The 15,932-nt window shown below is 42.8% G+C and overlaps 1 protein-coding gene across 1 annotated transcript; it reads right to left on the bottom strand.

Moving 5' to 3' along the window:
- Positions 1–1,361: 1,361 nt before the first annotated feature.
- Positions 1,362–13,291, bottom strand: UCHL1 (ubiquitin C-terminal hydrolase L1). Its single transcript, XM_007453041.1, has 9 exons — positions 13,162–13,291; positions 13,028–13,039; positions 12,477–12,605; positions 9,558–9,708; positions 7,492–7,577; positions 7,366–7,413; positions 6,445–6,511; positions 5,507–5,565; positions 1,362–1,780 (listed from the first exon to the last, which is right to left on the bottom strand). Exons 1-9 carry the CDS (start codon positions 13,192–13,194, stop codon positions 1,694–1,696), a joined length of 672 nt encoding a protein of 223 aa, XP_007453103.1. The 5' UTR covers positions 13,195–13,291; the 3' UTR covers positions 1,362–1,693.
- Positions 13,292–15,932: the final 2,641 nt, after the last annotated feature.

Raw genomic sequence — 15,932 nt, 5'->3', positions numbered from 1 at the left:
GCCCCAGGTGCACTTATCAGGGATTGGGGTTGTGGAGCTGCTGCCGTTGCCCTCCTCCTCCCAGGAAGCCCCGTTTCCAGCCACCATCCAGGCCCCCCACTGACACTGATTTTTAAAAAACTAATTTCTGGGAAGTAAACTATCGCTTAAAAAAAAAAAAAAAAAAAAGCAAAACCCACATTGATTGGAATATGTCAAAGGGACACAGGAGCCAACTGAAATAGCTCTCAATGGCCAAAGCTAGAACAATTTGAACAAAATGTAGTACTAGATTATAACCCAGAGTATAAAATAGCCATGAGTTCATAACTGATATAAATGAATAGGGGATAAGAGACATATCTCCCTTGCAAAAGATTTCCAAATAATTTATATACTCTACCTTCAAAAAGGCAGAGCTTAATTCAACCTACTCCTATAGGGTCAGCTGTGCATAGATTTCTTTCCAGTACGTAACAGAGGGCTGTAGGGTGGGGAAAGTAGCTTTACTCAAAGAAACCTGACAAACGCCATCCAGCCAGGTGATCAAGGTTAACATTAACTCTAAGGAATGCTGACGCTATGTACCCTGACAGGACGTGATGAGACCAGCACTTTACCCGGGCTTCTCCTCCCCCAAAACTCGTAACACTAGTCTAATGAGAAGACATTAGGCAAATTCCAAGAGAGGGGCATCCTACAAAATACTTGATCAGTACTCTTTGAAACTGTCAAGACCATCAAAAGAGAAGCCTGAGAAACTGTCACAGCCAAGAAGAGCCTAAAGAGTATTCTGGATGGGATTCTGCAAAAGAAAAAAGACATTGGGTAATAACCAAGGTAATCTGAATAAGGTATGGACTTTAGTCAATAGGACTGTCAATAATGGTTCATCAATTGTTACAAATGTATCGTACTAATGTAAGATGTAATGGGGGGAACAAATGAAAGGTATATGGGAACTCTAATATCTTCTCAATTTTTCTGTAAATCTAAAATCATTCTTATAGCATAAGGAATATGGTCACTAATACTGCAATAACTTTGTAAGGGGACAGATGGTTACTAGCCTTATCATGGTGATCATTTCACGATGTACTTAAATGTCGAATCACTATGTTGTACATCTGAAATTAATATTATCAACTATATTTCAATAAAAATAATTACTCCAAAAAATAATTAGTTTTTAAGTCTACAGGTACACACAGTAACATAAATGTATAGAAAAAAGTGTAGAAACACACTAAACCGATAACATTTTTATGGTAATTTTCTTACCTGTACTGTGTAAGTTCTGATATGGAAGATATATATGTAATTACTATGATAATTTGGGATATATTGGGGGAAGGAAAAATGAAAACTGGTTTAGACTCATCTCTTATCAGCAGAAAACTTTTATTCCTTTTAAGAACAAACCACATCCAAGACCTTAGCTAACAGACACAAACCAAAGTAGCCATTAAAGCATTAGATATTGAGGTATAAGACATACAATGAGGGGAATGCTTTGCCATCAGAGGGTGACACCAAACTTGCTCGATGGAGCTCTGCTAGTGCGTGGGCGAAGTTGAGGGTAAGTGCGTATCTGTGGAACCGAAGGAGAACAGCTGTGCTCTACAAGTACTGAAGCATTTAGACCACATAGGTAGGGATATACTTTCACGATGAAGGGAAGCGGGGAGAAAGCGAAGTGCCCCCCCACAAGGCATTAGGCTGCCTTGCAGAGGGCCACGGCGGAGAAGCGGACCTCCCCTTGCTCACGCTCAGTGAATTCTCTGCAGACCTTGGCGGCATCCTGAGGAGGAGGAATGTCACGAATTAAGGTCTAAACAGCAACGGCTCAAAATGAAAGCTTCAAGGGGAAAGTATTAGTAAGGTCTATTAATGCCCAAAGTTCACCCTGACCCACTTTAAACCTCCTAATAAACCTGAAAACCAGGGCTTAAGGCAAGAGGAAAAAAATCAGGTGATGAGGGCTTCCCTGGTGGCACAGTGGTTGAGAGTCCACCTGCCGATGCAGGGGACACGGGTTCGTGCCCCAGTCCGGGAAGATCCCACATGCCACGGAGCGGCTGGGCCTGTGAGCCATGGCCGCTGAGCCTGCGCGTCCGGAGCCTGTGCTCCGCAACGGGAGAGGCCACAACAGTGAGAGGCCCGTGTACCACGCAAAAAAAAAAAAAAAAATCAGGTGATAGGAAAGACAAGGACCCACATCACAAATCCAGCTCAAGAAGCTTTGATTCCTTTATTATTTCTACCAAATGCTCTGTGCTTCTGCCACCTTGTGCCTGGTTTTGACAAGAAAACTATACTCTTGGTGCTCTTTCCCTCAAATCCAAAGATAGAAAATTGATTTCTCTTCCATAAGGAAAAAGTTCTAACTCAGAAATTCCCAGAGTAAAGACAGATTTATTTCAAGTAAACATTTTACAAAACAGGCTTAAAGTTTAAATACCTGGTATTCCAAGTACAGATAAGTGATGGATTCCTACATATTTAGGGAATGACATGTGTTACTAATTCTAAGACCTAGATTACAAAGATTGGGAATAGAAAACTGACCCCAATGTTACTTGAGAAATTCTGGTGTTTAAATGCCTTGGGATCAGAATATCAATCACTGTTCAATTTGCAAAAAGTCCAGTGGAAAGAAAGCCCCACCAACAATGTTAAATACTAGACCTTCAAGAGGACAGTGGATATGCTGACAGAGAACAGTCACAGAACATCAGCTCCTAAGGCCTAAAAATCACCAACCTGATAATGAGTTCTGGTCCTGAAAAAGCATCAACCCCACCCCGGTTTTGTTTCTGCTTTGGAACCACTTAGAAAAACTGAAGAGGATCTAGAGTAACATCTACATTTTATTCTATCAGAATTTTTAATATATTGATACCCCAGACCTGCCTTCCCCAAAGCCACTTTCCTTTAGGACCCATGTTGTTGATTAAATGTTAAGGGTGTGCCTGTAAAGACAACAGCCATCTCCTACATAGACAATAAGCAGTGACCTAATTCACTCAAGTTCAGGATACTTGGGTTAAGTTTATGGATTTTCTCACCAATTTAACAAGTTAATTCGGGGTATAGTTTAGACAACCTAAAACATCTCTAACCATATAGAACCAGCCTTACTTAGGATAATAATTTCCACTAATCAAGATGTTATTTTCCACAGGGAGATCAGTTCGGTGCTTTGTGACTGCCTGGAGGAGTCGGAGGGAGGGAGACGCAAGAGGGAAGAGATATGGGAACATATGTATAACTGATTCACTTTGTCATAAAGCAGAAACTAACACACCATTGTAAAGCAATTATACTCCAATAAAGATGTAAAGAAAAAAAAAAGATGCTATTTTCTAGTCAATTAATTTGAGGGTTTTTTTTTTAAACAAAAAAGTTTTACCTTGCCCACACCTCATAAATTCTACTCACATAACAGTTTTAAGTATCCTATGCAGAGTACATTTTATGGTACAGGCATACCTCATTTTATTTCACTTCACTTTATTGTGCTTTGTAGATACTGCATTTTTTTTTTTTTTTTTTTTTTTTTTGGGCAAATTGAAGGTTTGTGGCAATCCTGCATGGAGCAAGTCTATCAGCATCACTTTTCCAGCAGCACTGGCTCACTTCATGTCTCTGTGTCACATTTTGTTAATTCTCGTAATATTCCAAACTTTTCATTATTATTATATTTGTTATGGTGATCTGTGATCAGTGATCTTTGATGTTACTATTGCAAAAAGACTGACTCACTGAACACTAGATGATGGTTAGCATTGTTTTAACAATATTTTAAATTAAGATACGTACATTGGTTTTATACATAATGAATGCTACTGCACACTTAACAGACTACAGTATAGTGTAAACATAACTTTTATATGCAGTAGGAAGCAAAAAAACTCAAAACTTCTTTATTGTGATATTTGCTTTACTGCAGTGGTCTGGAACTGAACCCACAATGTGAGGTGTGCCTGTATTAGGATAGTGTTCGACAGGAGTTGGTATGTACCTAGGAAGCTTTATTAGATGGACCAGAATCTTTTCTCCAAATGGGTCATAACCAGAAATTCTGCCCCTGTTCTTATTCTCTCCCATAAGTGAATCCTGACTCTCATGCAAATCCCCATTCTGTTTCTCTAGGTCTAGTTCTCATTCCATATCACTATTCTCATTTACCCCGGTATATCCAAGAATTAGCTCTGACTGATCTCAGGTGTATATGACAGCAGGCTAGAGAAAGTGACTGTCCCTCCTAGGACTGCATAATTTGGTCCACTAGTACCTTGAGGTCATCAGGTCTATGATGTTCCAAAGACAAGTCTACTATAAAGGTAGTATTGTACAGTGGCTAAGAGCACAGACTCTAGAGACAGACTGTCTAGATTTGAACCATGATTCTGCAGTTTGCCATTGACCTTGGGCATCACTTACCTCTGCACCTCCGTTTCCTCATCTGTAAAATGTGAGTAATACTAACTAGCTCAGAGCATCATTAAAAAGGAGTCCATAAAAGAGGTAACTAACTTAGAACAGCATCTAGCATGGAGTCAGCAAACTGCAGCCTGCGGGCCAAATCCAACCTGCTGCCTGTTTTTGTTAATAAAGTTTTAATGGAACACAGCCATACACATTCATTTAGACACTGCCTATTGGGCTGCTTTGGAGCTGTCACAGCAGAAATGAATACCTGCAACAGAGCCCATATGCTATACAAAGCCTAAAATATTTCCTGGCTCCTCACAGAAAAAGTTTGCCACCCCCCGTCTACACACAAGAAGCACGCAAAAAAGTTTAGCTGTTATTACAGCAAATGAAGTAATTATACCTTAAAATCATTTTTAATTTTATCACAATTAAGCCATTTTCCTAACAGCAAATTGACTAAACTCTAGAGATTCATATTTTAGAGGGCAGAGGACTAGTCTACCAACTCATGTTCAGAATTAAGAGATTTCTGCCGTCACTTTTACCAGGACGGTTACACAGTGACCCTGGATCTTAAAGTTCTGGTCAGGCGTGTTTTGAATTTGCTTCCTTTGACCTGTTAACAGTGGACCGACCGTGTGGGAAGAAAACAATCACAGAGGTAACTGCCTAACCAAAATCCATAGTGTGCTACCTACAAGACTGACCCAAATCCAGCAGTCAGAGAGGGATCAGGAAAGGCTTGGGTTGCTGTTCCATGAGTCTGAGTCATTGGCTATGATGTAATCTGACAAGAGGACAAGAGTCACCTTAACCCCACAAGGAAATAAACAATGGCTTTCAGGCTAAATCTAACTGTGGGCTAAAGACAGCACACAACACAGATTAGGCAGGGCTGCTCTAAAGGATGCTGTTTAAAACTATTTGCTATAAAATAAAGCAAACAGAATTACTGAGATTATCTTTAAGCCCTAAAGACTGCTCTTATCCCAGATGACTGATGCTGCCTGAAAAAGGTTTGCACCTTAGAATAGACAAACAGGCTAAAGAAATATGGGCCCTAGTGGAAATGGATTCCAAAGACTACCTGCAGCAGTGAGCCCTCTGAACTTGTGCCATGGTTCACCGGAAAAGGCATCCGTCCATCTGTAACGAAAAAGCCCGGCATGTCAATTTTCTCTGCACATTTTCTGTCTACTTTGCTTGTCCAGCTTAAAGGCAAGTTTTAGATTCTTCCAAATACCACTGCCACTCCCACAAAGGTTAGGCTGGTTATGAATCAACAGGCTGGAAATGAGGTTCAAGTGTTCCTAGATATCCACCCCAGGCAATTCTAATCTAAAGCACCAAGACCACAAGACCACACAAGGCCAAACTAGCTACTACTAGGAGGGCTTGTGCCCATCTCTTGGGAAGGACCACAAAGCAAGTCAGAAGCAGTCTATGAGGTACATGAAAGGTGGAGGGAAGAAAAAGGATCCTTGAGATTTCATTTGCCCCTCAATGACTGCTGAGCAGCCCCAAGTTTTCTTTGCCCTTGCTGGCCATAGGTAGTATCTTGGCTTGAGATGACACAGCTGCAAGTCTTTCTCCATTAAAAGAAGATGACTCTTCTTAATGCAGAGATGGACATGTCTGAATTCTTTTTACACAAACCAGGTTGTGTTTAGGCATTTACCTCCTTCCAAAAGTATTCCTTGCCTGGAAAGGATGGTGGTTGAGACATTATACTGGTGATGCTATTATAGTGGAAGGTGGAAAGAGAAAATCTGAACGTGTATACTTTGAACTGGCTGATCAGTTCTTTGTGACTAAAGCCATTCATCCCGCAGGCCAGGTTCCTGAGGGAGGTGCTCTGGGTATGATAAAGGGTTAAGTGCCCCCTTGAGAATACCTCGGTGTTCTGGCTTCATGAACGGATATACTAAGTGCCGCCATAAAGTCACACACCAGTACTGTAAGAGGAATTATGTCTGAGAGAATGCATGCATCTCTTTTAGATTCCAAAACTGGAGTGAAACGTACCAAGTTCATAGAGGTGGCCATCCACGTTGTTAAACAGAATAAAATGAAAGTTCACTTTGTCATCTACCTGCAGAGAGTCAAGATATTTTTTCGAAAATGAGTATTTTTTTTATTGTATTATAAACTGCATTTAAAAATAAAGCTGAAAGAAAAAAATTAAGATATAAATGACATAACCTTGTGTAAGTTTAAGGTCTACAACCTGTTGATTTGATACACATATTTTGCAATATGATTACTTTATAAGCAGAACTTAATCTGTTAAAAATAAATTCTCTAAGTAAATATGCTTGAACCAACCTGCCTACATATTAAATGATTATAGCTAATATTTATTTCTTATATACTAGGTACTATTCTAAGACCATTAAAGTAGATATACTGTAACTCTCAGAACTCTAATACTTGCTTTTTACTGAGGAGGAAATTAAGGCTTAGGGAGGATAAGTACTTCACCCAAGGTCAAGACTAGAATGTGACAGAGTCAACTGCCGTTATACAGACACTATCACTGACTTAAATCTAATCAACAGTTGACTTGAAGGCTGTGTTCAGATTAATGGTACATTTAAGTCATCTAGAAACTTAGTCCTTGTTGGTTCAGCTTGCTCTCCAATAGACTGTGAGAAGAGTATGTGAAATGTTCAATTATTAAGATGGGTGCTACTCAATTAGACCCATTTGGATCTATATAAAACACTACCAGCTTGAATTTACTCAAGACTGTGTCAATTGCCAATCAGATATTTTGAAGAGCCATTTCTATGAACAGGTCTGGTCACGGCATTATTCTGGTAGAATTTTCTGGCATTCATCAGCCTTGGGTGGAAACATGTGCTGTGTTCCAGCAAGAGGTTCTTGCACATATTTCTGGGGAAACATGGGTGACACCTGGACAGCCTGGCTCTAACTTGTATTTACCCGACACTGGCCTTCCTGTGCCACAGCATCATGGGCTGCCTGGATGGCCTGCAGAAAACAGAGAATAGTTAGCACGAAAACATCCAGAGTCATTGAAAATCGATGCTCTAGAAGTTCTCTTCCTACCTCATTCTTTTCAAAGCATTTTGCTCTGTCTTCAGGGGACAACTTCTCTGTTTCAGAAAGAAACTGTTTCAGAACTGACCCATCCTCTTTAAAAAAAAAAAGAGAAAAGAAAAAAAAAGTATATGTTAGTACCGGTATAATGCAAATGGTTGCAATTTATTGCTGACTTAGGCCACTGCATAGTCTGTCACGTTTGGCAACCTGACTTTTTACCATGGCCTCTGAGGATGTGGATGAGCAGGGTGCCTCTTCCCCAGCCTCTTTTTCTAACCACTCCCCTCTCACTGCATTCAAGCCAGAGAACTCTCAGTTCCTCCAGCATGCCAAGCTCTTTCTCACATCCTCCCTGTCACCCGATCCCTCCCCACGTTCCACCTCACCCTCACCTGTCAGATCTCCTACCACCTCCGTTACAGCACTGATCCACTGGTAACATGTATTTGTGAGACTTTCAGTGCCATAAAGGCAGGAACTGTCTTGTCTATTGCTCTTATCTACAGCACTTAGCAATGCACAATTAATGTTTATTGCATACATGATGTAACAATAACATTCTAATCTATCAATATCAACAGTTCTCAAACGAAGACTTTTATTTCAGGGTAGAAAATGCAATCTTAGTAATATGGTTATCCAGAAAGACTTCAACCTACAGATCTTAAATAGAAATACAAAGACCCTAACAGTCTGGCCTGGAGACAGCTAACTAGCTGATGGTTGGCATAAGCATTTTGTCATTGCTCAGTGTGGATGAGTCTAGGACACAAGAGCAACTTGTATTTCAAAAGACCTCAATCTGAACTTTCAGCTCTAAACTTCAACCAATTTGTTAAATGGGGACCATTTAAAATTTGGAAATTATAGGAATCCTCTCAACTTTATGAGGAGGGCTGTGACTCAGATTAAGCCGATGGCACCATCATGAGCATGTTTATGGAAGAGTTACAGTTATCTGTGACCTCAGGAACACAGTATTCTAAAAGAAATGACACCTACTGCAGAAGAAATAAAAAGGATCAAACTACGACTTTTTAATGACTCACTGAAGTCAATATTTGAAAAAAGCAACTTCTAGAAGATCTGGACCTTTGTGGCCAGACGAGCCTTTTTTTTTTTTTTTAATTTCAGAAGTATACCAGGAGTAGAATCTTGGCCACAATTCCCTTGTTTAAATTAAAAAAAAAAAAAAAAAGTATTTGACCTGCTACAAGCAACAGCATGGACTGTTAGTTGAACTTATTCAATTCTCAGCCCCCCCCATCCATTGTCTAAATCAGGAGTTGGCAGACTACTGCCACCTAATAAAGTTTTATTGGAACACAGCCACATCCACTGCTCTACCTCTTGTCTATGGCTGCTCTTGCACTACAAGGGCAGAGATTATATGGCCCTCAAATCCTAAAAGATTTACTCTCTGGGCTTTTAAGAAAGTTTGCTGACCCTTGGCCAAAATCATACACAATGCCGTGTATTTTAACATATTTCAATGCTGTTACTTGCACTTCTGACAACTTAAGGGCTGAGACTCATCTATTCTCTATCCTCCATGACATCCACTGGAGGCAAGCTAAAATTCCTGACCAAGCTTTGTTCACAGATGGATCTCTCAAGGTGCCAGCCTGCGGCTATGCCTCCCTGCAGGACCTCGCACTGTGTCCTGCTGCTTTAGGCTGTTTTGGTTCTCCTGTTGCTTATGAGACACAGCACCATTAAAGAAAGGTCCTGAAGGTTGCCATTTTATGCCTTAACAGCATCTCTAATTCTTTAGAATTGTCAAGACTAGCAGGAGGATCTGCATATGAAGAGCCCAGGCGGAGAGGCAAGTACAAAACTGCACTGTCACCCACCCCGCCTGGAGGAAACCACACTATGCTTCTTGGATGCACCTCCCTTCCTCAAAAGGGAGGAACAATGAGAATTCACCCACTGATTCTATCTGCATAAGTAGATTTTCAAAAAAATTTAAGGCAATGGCTTTGCCAAACAGAGGCTTGGGGGTGTTGGAAGGAAGCATTACAGTTAATTAAAGGTCAACCAGAGGATGACTGGCCTCAAAACCCACTCACCGAACTCCAGTTTGTCCTGATTATTGGCCACTGCATGAATGAGTCCGATGGTTCCACAGGAGTTGCCAATGGTCTGCTTCATGAAGTACACCTTAGGGCTTACTTCTTGTCCCTTCAGCTCTTCAATCTGTTTTTTCCTGAAGTTCTCATGCTGTGAGTGCAAAAAAACACTTTTACATCTCAAAATGAAAATGCAAAGAACAGACAGCAGCACAGCGAGTTCTAGCACCTAAATGGAAACAGAAGTGGGATATGTGACCAGGAGCCTTGGTTCTAGGTGCTGGCTGGTGCCCAGAGAGAATGGCCCATCTGCCACCCACACCCACACCAGCCCGTGGGGTTCTGAGAGGTTCTGACACCCCACCCTGATGCTGCAGTGCAGTAGCGGCCTTGGATATTGCCCAAGCCTTTGTCTAGACACCACTGCAACCTTTTAGCTTGAAATGGATGGCGTGCTGAAGTCAGAAAAACAGACAAGTTCATTATTTTCTTCCTTTAACACTAACGACTTTCACACAGGCATTCCAATCAAGCGCTGGTCAGCTGAATGCCCAAGAACACCAGCTAGTTTATACCTCACTATTCTTTGAAGTTCTACATCTATTCTGCCCAAATACATGTCTCCTCAAATACAAAACAATACAAAACTTAACTAAAGAAAGGAGCAATTTAAAGAAATTAACTATTCCCTCATCCTTTTTTACGAAGGGAAGACAACTGGTCTGGGGTGCTGGACTGTGATTTCACAAAACTTTCTCCTCCTACAAGAGGAAGATGTAACTCTTGTTTGTCCTTGACAACTACACAATTTGAGGAGACTAGTTTCCTCAAAGCATTATCTCTTTGTACAGTAATATAGTGGGCTTGTCTGGCCCTTTCACTACAAGTTCTAAAGGCCTTAAAGGCATGACTGCTCAGTTAAAAGCAGGGTGCTGATGCTACAGAAACACTACTTTCTTACTACTGGTATAAACCGTATGGAACCCGAGAAGTACATATATTTCTAATTCTAGCAGCCTTGCATTACTGTACACAGAACTGAAGTAAGCCTTGTCTGTGGTACCATCAGAGGAATAAGCTCTCTTGTCCCACAAGATCAACTTAAACTCCAACTCGTAGGAAGTTCTAGCATCATGTATCTACCTACTGGGTCCTTGAGTTGAGCTACTCATTGACTGTTAAGGATTTTCACTTTTCTAAAAAGGTTTCATTTTTTTGTAATGGGATAGCGTCATCCTTCAGGGTTGTTTGAGCTCTTGCATGCAGACATTTCTGTAAATATTTCATGATCCCTTAAAATGTGTTAAAAGTAGTCCATTTTGGATTTCGTAATATTCTTAGACAAAATTAGATGCTTTCTAAATTAACATTAGCTTGTTTGGAAGTCAACCTATAAACCTCGACTTTTCTTTGAATTTGCTTCAATATTTAGCCCAATAGGTGTTTTGTGCCATTCAGTAAATCTGACAGACAGAACTGGAGCGAAAAGACAAAGTATCGAGCTCTTTCAAACGTAAAATGTTCTACCCAGAATGTTCTACTAACCAAGATCTGCTTGATCCAGCAAAATGAGAGCAGTGGGCTTTTGCAAGACAAACGTGCTGCACCACTGCCTCCCCAAGGCCTTGCCTTTGAGTACTGCTGCTCAAAAACCTCCGAGTCATCATGGTTCCTCTAATAAGAAACCTCTGGGAGAGGCTCAAATGAGAGAGAACATTGCATTTGATTTGATCAATGGGGAAGCTAATTTGACTTGCAATTATTGGGGAACTCCATTTTCACCTAAGTAAAGGCTTTGGCAGTAACAAACGTGTCAGTGGGACTATCCTAATAGCTTTAATAAGTGTTTTTAACCCACAATTAGCCCATTTACTAGGAGGAATGCCTGGAACTTCCCATAGGGCTTAGTTTATGCTGAGGATGCTTCTAGAACTCCTGGCATTAGGATGGTGCTTCAGTTTAGCTCATTCTGTTTGGAATGATGCCGTATATGCTAATACCCCAGAGTTTCACTAAAGCAAAATTCAACCACTCCTCAATCAGGGGTCGGAGTGGCAGCAATAGGAGACAGACAAAACCATGCTAATTAGTGGGATTCCACACATCCAAGACAACAACTACCCCAGCTACCTTTTTATATCTGATGCTCAGCCTTTGAGGTACCTATATACTTGCACACTTGCAGGCGGAAGACCATCTAAAGGGAAATGAAAAAGCATTTCCAAGACTGGTCTAATGCCCACCTATTCACTTAACTACAAGGTCAGAGAGGAAAGAGGTTGAGAGGTAGAAGGAGGTTCTCACACAGGCACCACACACAAATGATTAAGCTTTAGAAAAACACATTGGAGAAACTAAAAACCAAGCGTGTACGTTGTAGGGAGCGGAGGGTTGGGAAGAAACCCCTGAACCCACTGAAGACCCAGGCAGCAGAGGTGGAAAATTAAAGAACCTATTGTTTTCTTGTGGTTTAGGCAAGCCCATCCCCCTCCATTTTACAGCAAGGTGGGAATCTGAGAACCAAACAATAAAACCACACGTCACAGCCGTTAAAGGAGAACCAGCCAGCCATTCCTTGGCTCAAACTGCCAAAAAGCCTAGGTTCAAAGTGCACTCATGAGTAGGGTGAGCTGTCTTCCTGGATAATTGGGATGATGGAACTGAAATATTGCTTCTCCTTCAAATTCAAGGCAATACTGGATGGATGAACGACCAGGCAATAAACGCCGTTACAGCAGAAGCCCAGTGAGCAGCTACATGAAAGTGCGAGTTCCTTCCTCCACCCGCCACAAGGAAGGGGCAGTGTGCCAGCTCTGGGCGCCCAGGCCAGGACGGGAGAGCCTGCACCGTCCTCAACGCCTCACTCCGGTCTAGGGGCAGCGCGCGCAGCGCCTGCGCACCCCGGGCCCCACGCCCTACCTGGGCCGTGAGAGGAAAGAGCAGCAGCAGCGCGCAGGCAGGCGCCGGCACCGAGCCCAGAGACTCCTCCTCCAGTCCCAGCACGTCCTCGAAGCGCCACTGACCCGCAACCCCCAGCCGGGCCAGCACCTGCGGGGAAAAAACATGGCGGCCAGGCGCAGAGAGTGGCGGGCACCTACCGGGAGGCGGGGGAGGCGGGGCGGGCTCTGCATCCTCGCACCTCTCCCCGGGCCTGGGAGGAGCCCCGCCCCGCCCCCCACCCAGGCCGAGCGCAATGACACAGCACAAAGCGCGGCCCACACGTGGCTCCCGCGACGCCCGGGGCTAGCATCTGGGCGCAGCCTCCTCCATCCCACCTCTGACTGGTTTCGCAGTTACCGCCGCCCCCGAGGCAGGGGCAGAGTGAGGGCACCCCGGCCGCGCCCCAGCCCCGCCGCCTCCGGAGCGCGCAGGGCGCCGCTCGGTCCCTGAGAAACAGCCGGAGCCGGTGGGCGCCTCCGCCTCAGGGCTCCCGGGGGAGGGAGACTGAGGCAGCCCGAGACGTCACTCACTTTGTTCAGCATCTGGAAGGCAAATGCAAAGAAAAAAAAAAAAGCAAAGATAAAAGCAGTCACTGATACCGCTAGCTGGTGAGGGCTGACCCTCGGCCCTGCGCTCCCCGAGTAACAGTGCACCTGATGCTCACCTCCGGGTTAATCTCCATCGGCTTGAGCTGCATCTTCGCGAACGACGGCGGGAAGCACAACCCAGAGAAGAGGAAAAACAGAGAGCGGAGACGCCCAGGCTGCAGCTATAAAGCACCGGCCTGACGCACTTTGGGTGCCTGCGCAGGGGGAGCAGAGGCAAAAGCAAGCGAGGAGAAACGGTCAGTCGCAGCCAAATGGGCACGAACTCCCCCCTTGCGCAGCGCGGAGTGGTACGGCCAAGCCCCCAAACCTTGCAGTCTCACTTGCTGGTGAGATAATCTGGTGGTTGTGGAGATGGGTTTTGTTGGTGGGTGTTCCTTGAGCGTGTGGAGCAGTCCTTTTGATGGAGTCTGATTTTTTGTGAAGTTTCTGGAAACCCACGCTTAAGACCATCCCAGTTACCTGAAAGCTTAGAGTCTCTGAAGCACTGAGAAAAAGCCCAAATTCAACAGGTATATATTTAATATGAATATAAATCTAGCAGCAGTTTGCATTTGACCGTAGGTAATTCATCCTCCATGTTAAAGCAAACCAGCACCGAGGTTCGTTTTTAATTGACCGCCTAGAATAAAACATAGTCTGTAATAAAGCATATATTGCATTAGTGATGCTGATGTAATGTGACTCCCAGGGAAGAATTGGTTGGTCTTGGGGAAGCGGTAGAGACCTGGAGGATGTGGCTGTAATACGACACACAGAGAAGGCAGGCTGTCGGAGACTTTAGGAAACATATCCAGGGGAAAAGACAGGTATAATTTCAAGATGAGAGGCTGTAAAAGGAAACGCACTTTTTTCAAGGAATGGGAGGCTTTGAAAAATAAAACGTTAAGTTCACAATAGAATACTCCCAGTGAAGAAGAAAGGTAACGGCAACTTTAAAAACCACTGTTCTCTAATGATCTCAGGTGGGGTTTGGGTTTTTTTCTACCAGCATATTCAAAAGATGGAGACAAATAGCATATGCCTAAGAATGAATAAAAAATGGAACAAAATCTGTAAGAATAGTGCAGGAAAACAAAACCTCAGAATGAAGTGGGGCTTGCTGAATCCTAAGAAAAGAAGGTTGGGTATTTTTTCACTTATGCTCAGAACAAGATAATGATGATGGTGAAAGAATAGACCTACTGTTTAGGGGATCCAAGGTTAAAAGATGACATAGAGAAGGGAGGGGATCTGCTGTTTTTGAGTTATTACCTCTACTGTGGATCAGATTTTTTGCATGTCATCTCACAACCCTTAGAGAAGCCAATGAAGAAACTCTTCATAGTGCAGTTTTACAGCTCAGAATCTGTGGCTTAGAGAGGTTAATTTGCTTTAAGATCACAACTGAAGAGTAAAACTGAGAAGCAAACCCTGGTAAATTGGGCTCAAGGAGCCCATTCTCTATCCAGAATTCCACTACATTCCACTTCTATTTTCTTCCCATTTTTACCATCAGAAAAATGACCTTCACACAGAACACGAGAGAGGAAAAGACATTAGTAAGGAAAACTTAATGCATGAATTTTGTGGTATGTAAATTATGCCTCACTAAAGTTGTTTCTTTAAAAATAGAAGACTTGGGCTTCCCTGGTGGCACAGTGGTTGAGAATCTGCCTGCCAATGCAGGAGACACGGGTTCGAGCCCTGGTCTGGGAAGATCCCACATGCCGCGGAGCAACTAGGCCCGTGAGCCACAACTACTGAGCCTGCGCGTCTGGAGCCTGTGCTCCTCAACAAGAGAGGCCAAGATAGTGAGAGGCCCGCGCACCGCGATGAAGAGTGGCCCCGGCTTGCCGCAACTAGAGAAAGCCCTTGCACAGAAACGAAGACCTAACACAGCCAAAAAATAAATTAATTAATTAAAAAAAAAATCCAAAGCATTGCTCTCTGAAAAAAAAAAAAAAGAAGAAGAAGAAGACTTGAAAGTCTTGACAAGTGAATAGTAGTACAAGAATACCTGGCTATGTTGAATGAATTCTTGCCTTTTAGACTGAGACAAATTACATCCTAATTTACTTCATTTTTTTCAACAAGTACCAATTAAGCACCTACTCTGTAATGGGGATACAAAGGTGAACAAAGTAACTTCTGTCATCGAGCTCTTATCAGTAATGAGTGGTGTGAGAGGGAGCAGAGTTCGGGAATGCTTAGCGTAGGGAATCGGGAGGGCTTCCCGAAGGAAGTGACATTTAATATAAGGCCTGATGGACCTGTAGAAGTTAGCAGTTTACAGTTATTGCCAAAATAAATAGTAAAAGAAATAATGATAACTAACATAACATTGTAGATCAACTATACTTCAATAAAAATTTTTAAAAAGAAGTAATGAGGGACTTCGCTGGTGGCACAGTGGTTAGGAATCCACCTGACAATGTAGGGGACACGGGTTCCAGCCCTGGTCTGGGAAGATCCCACATGCCACGGAGCAACTAAGCCCATGTGCCACAGCTACTGCACTTGTACTCTAGAGCCCGTGAGACACAACTACTGAGCCCACATGCCACAACTACTGAAGCCTGCGTGCTTAGGGCCCATGCTCCACAACAAGAGAAGCCACCACAATGAGAAACCTGCACACCACAACAAAGAGTAGCCCCCGCTCGCCACAACTAGAGAAAGCCTGTGTGTAGCCACAAAGACCCAACGTGGCCAAAGATTAATTAATTAATTAATAAAAAAAGAAGTAATGATAACACTTTCAGAAATCTTCATTAAAGGTCACTCATTATTCACTGAACTAATATATATATATATATATATATATATATATATAGAGAGAGAGAGAGAG

Source organism: Lipotes vexillifer, unplaced genomic scaffold (genome assembly GCF_000442215.2).
Source record: "Lipotes vexillifer unplaced genomic scaffold, Lipotes_vexillifer_v1.1 scaffold1272, whole genome shotgun sequence".
NCBI lineage: Eukaryota > Metazoa > Chordata > Mammalia > Artiodactyla > Lipotidae > Lipotes > Lipotes vexillifer.
This window is presented reverse-complemented; position numbering and strand designations above follow the sequence as displayed.

Coding starts and splice junctions, on each gene's coding strand:
- UCHL1 (XM_007453041.1), bottom strand. CDS start 13,194: ATGCAGCTCAAGCCGATGGAGATTAACCCGGAG. Junction 7,414..7,491: donor AATGCTTTGAAAAGAATGAG/GTAGGAAGAGAA, acceptor TGTTTTCTGCAG/GCCATCCAGGCAGCCCATGA. Junction 5,566..6,444: donor TGGCCACCTCTATGAACTTG/GTACGTTTCACT, acceptor TTTTCGTTACAG/ATGGACGGATGCCTTTTCCG.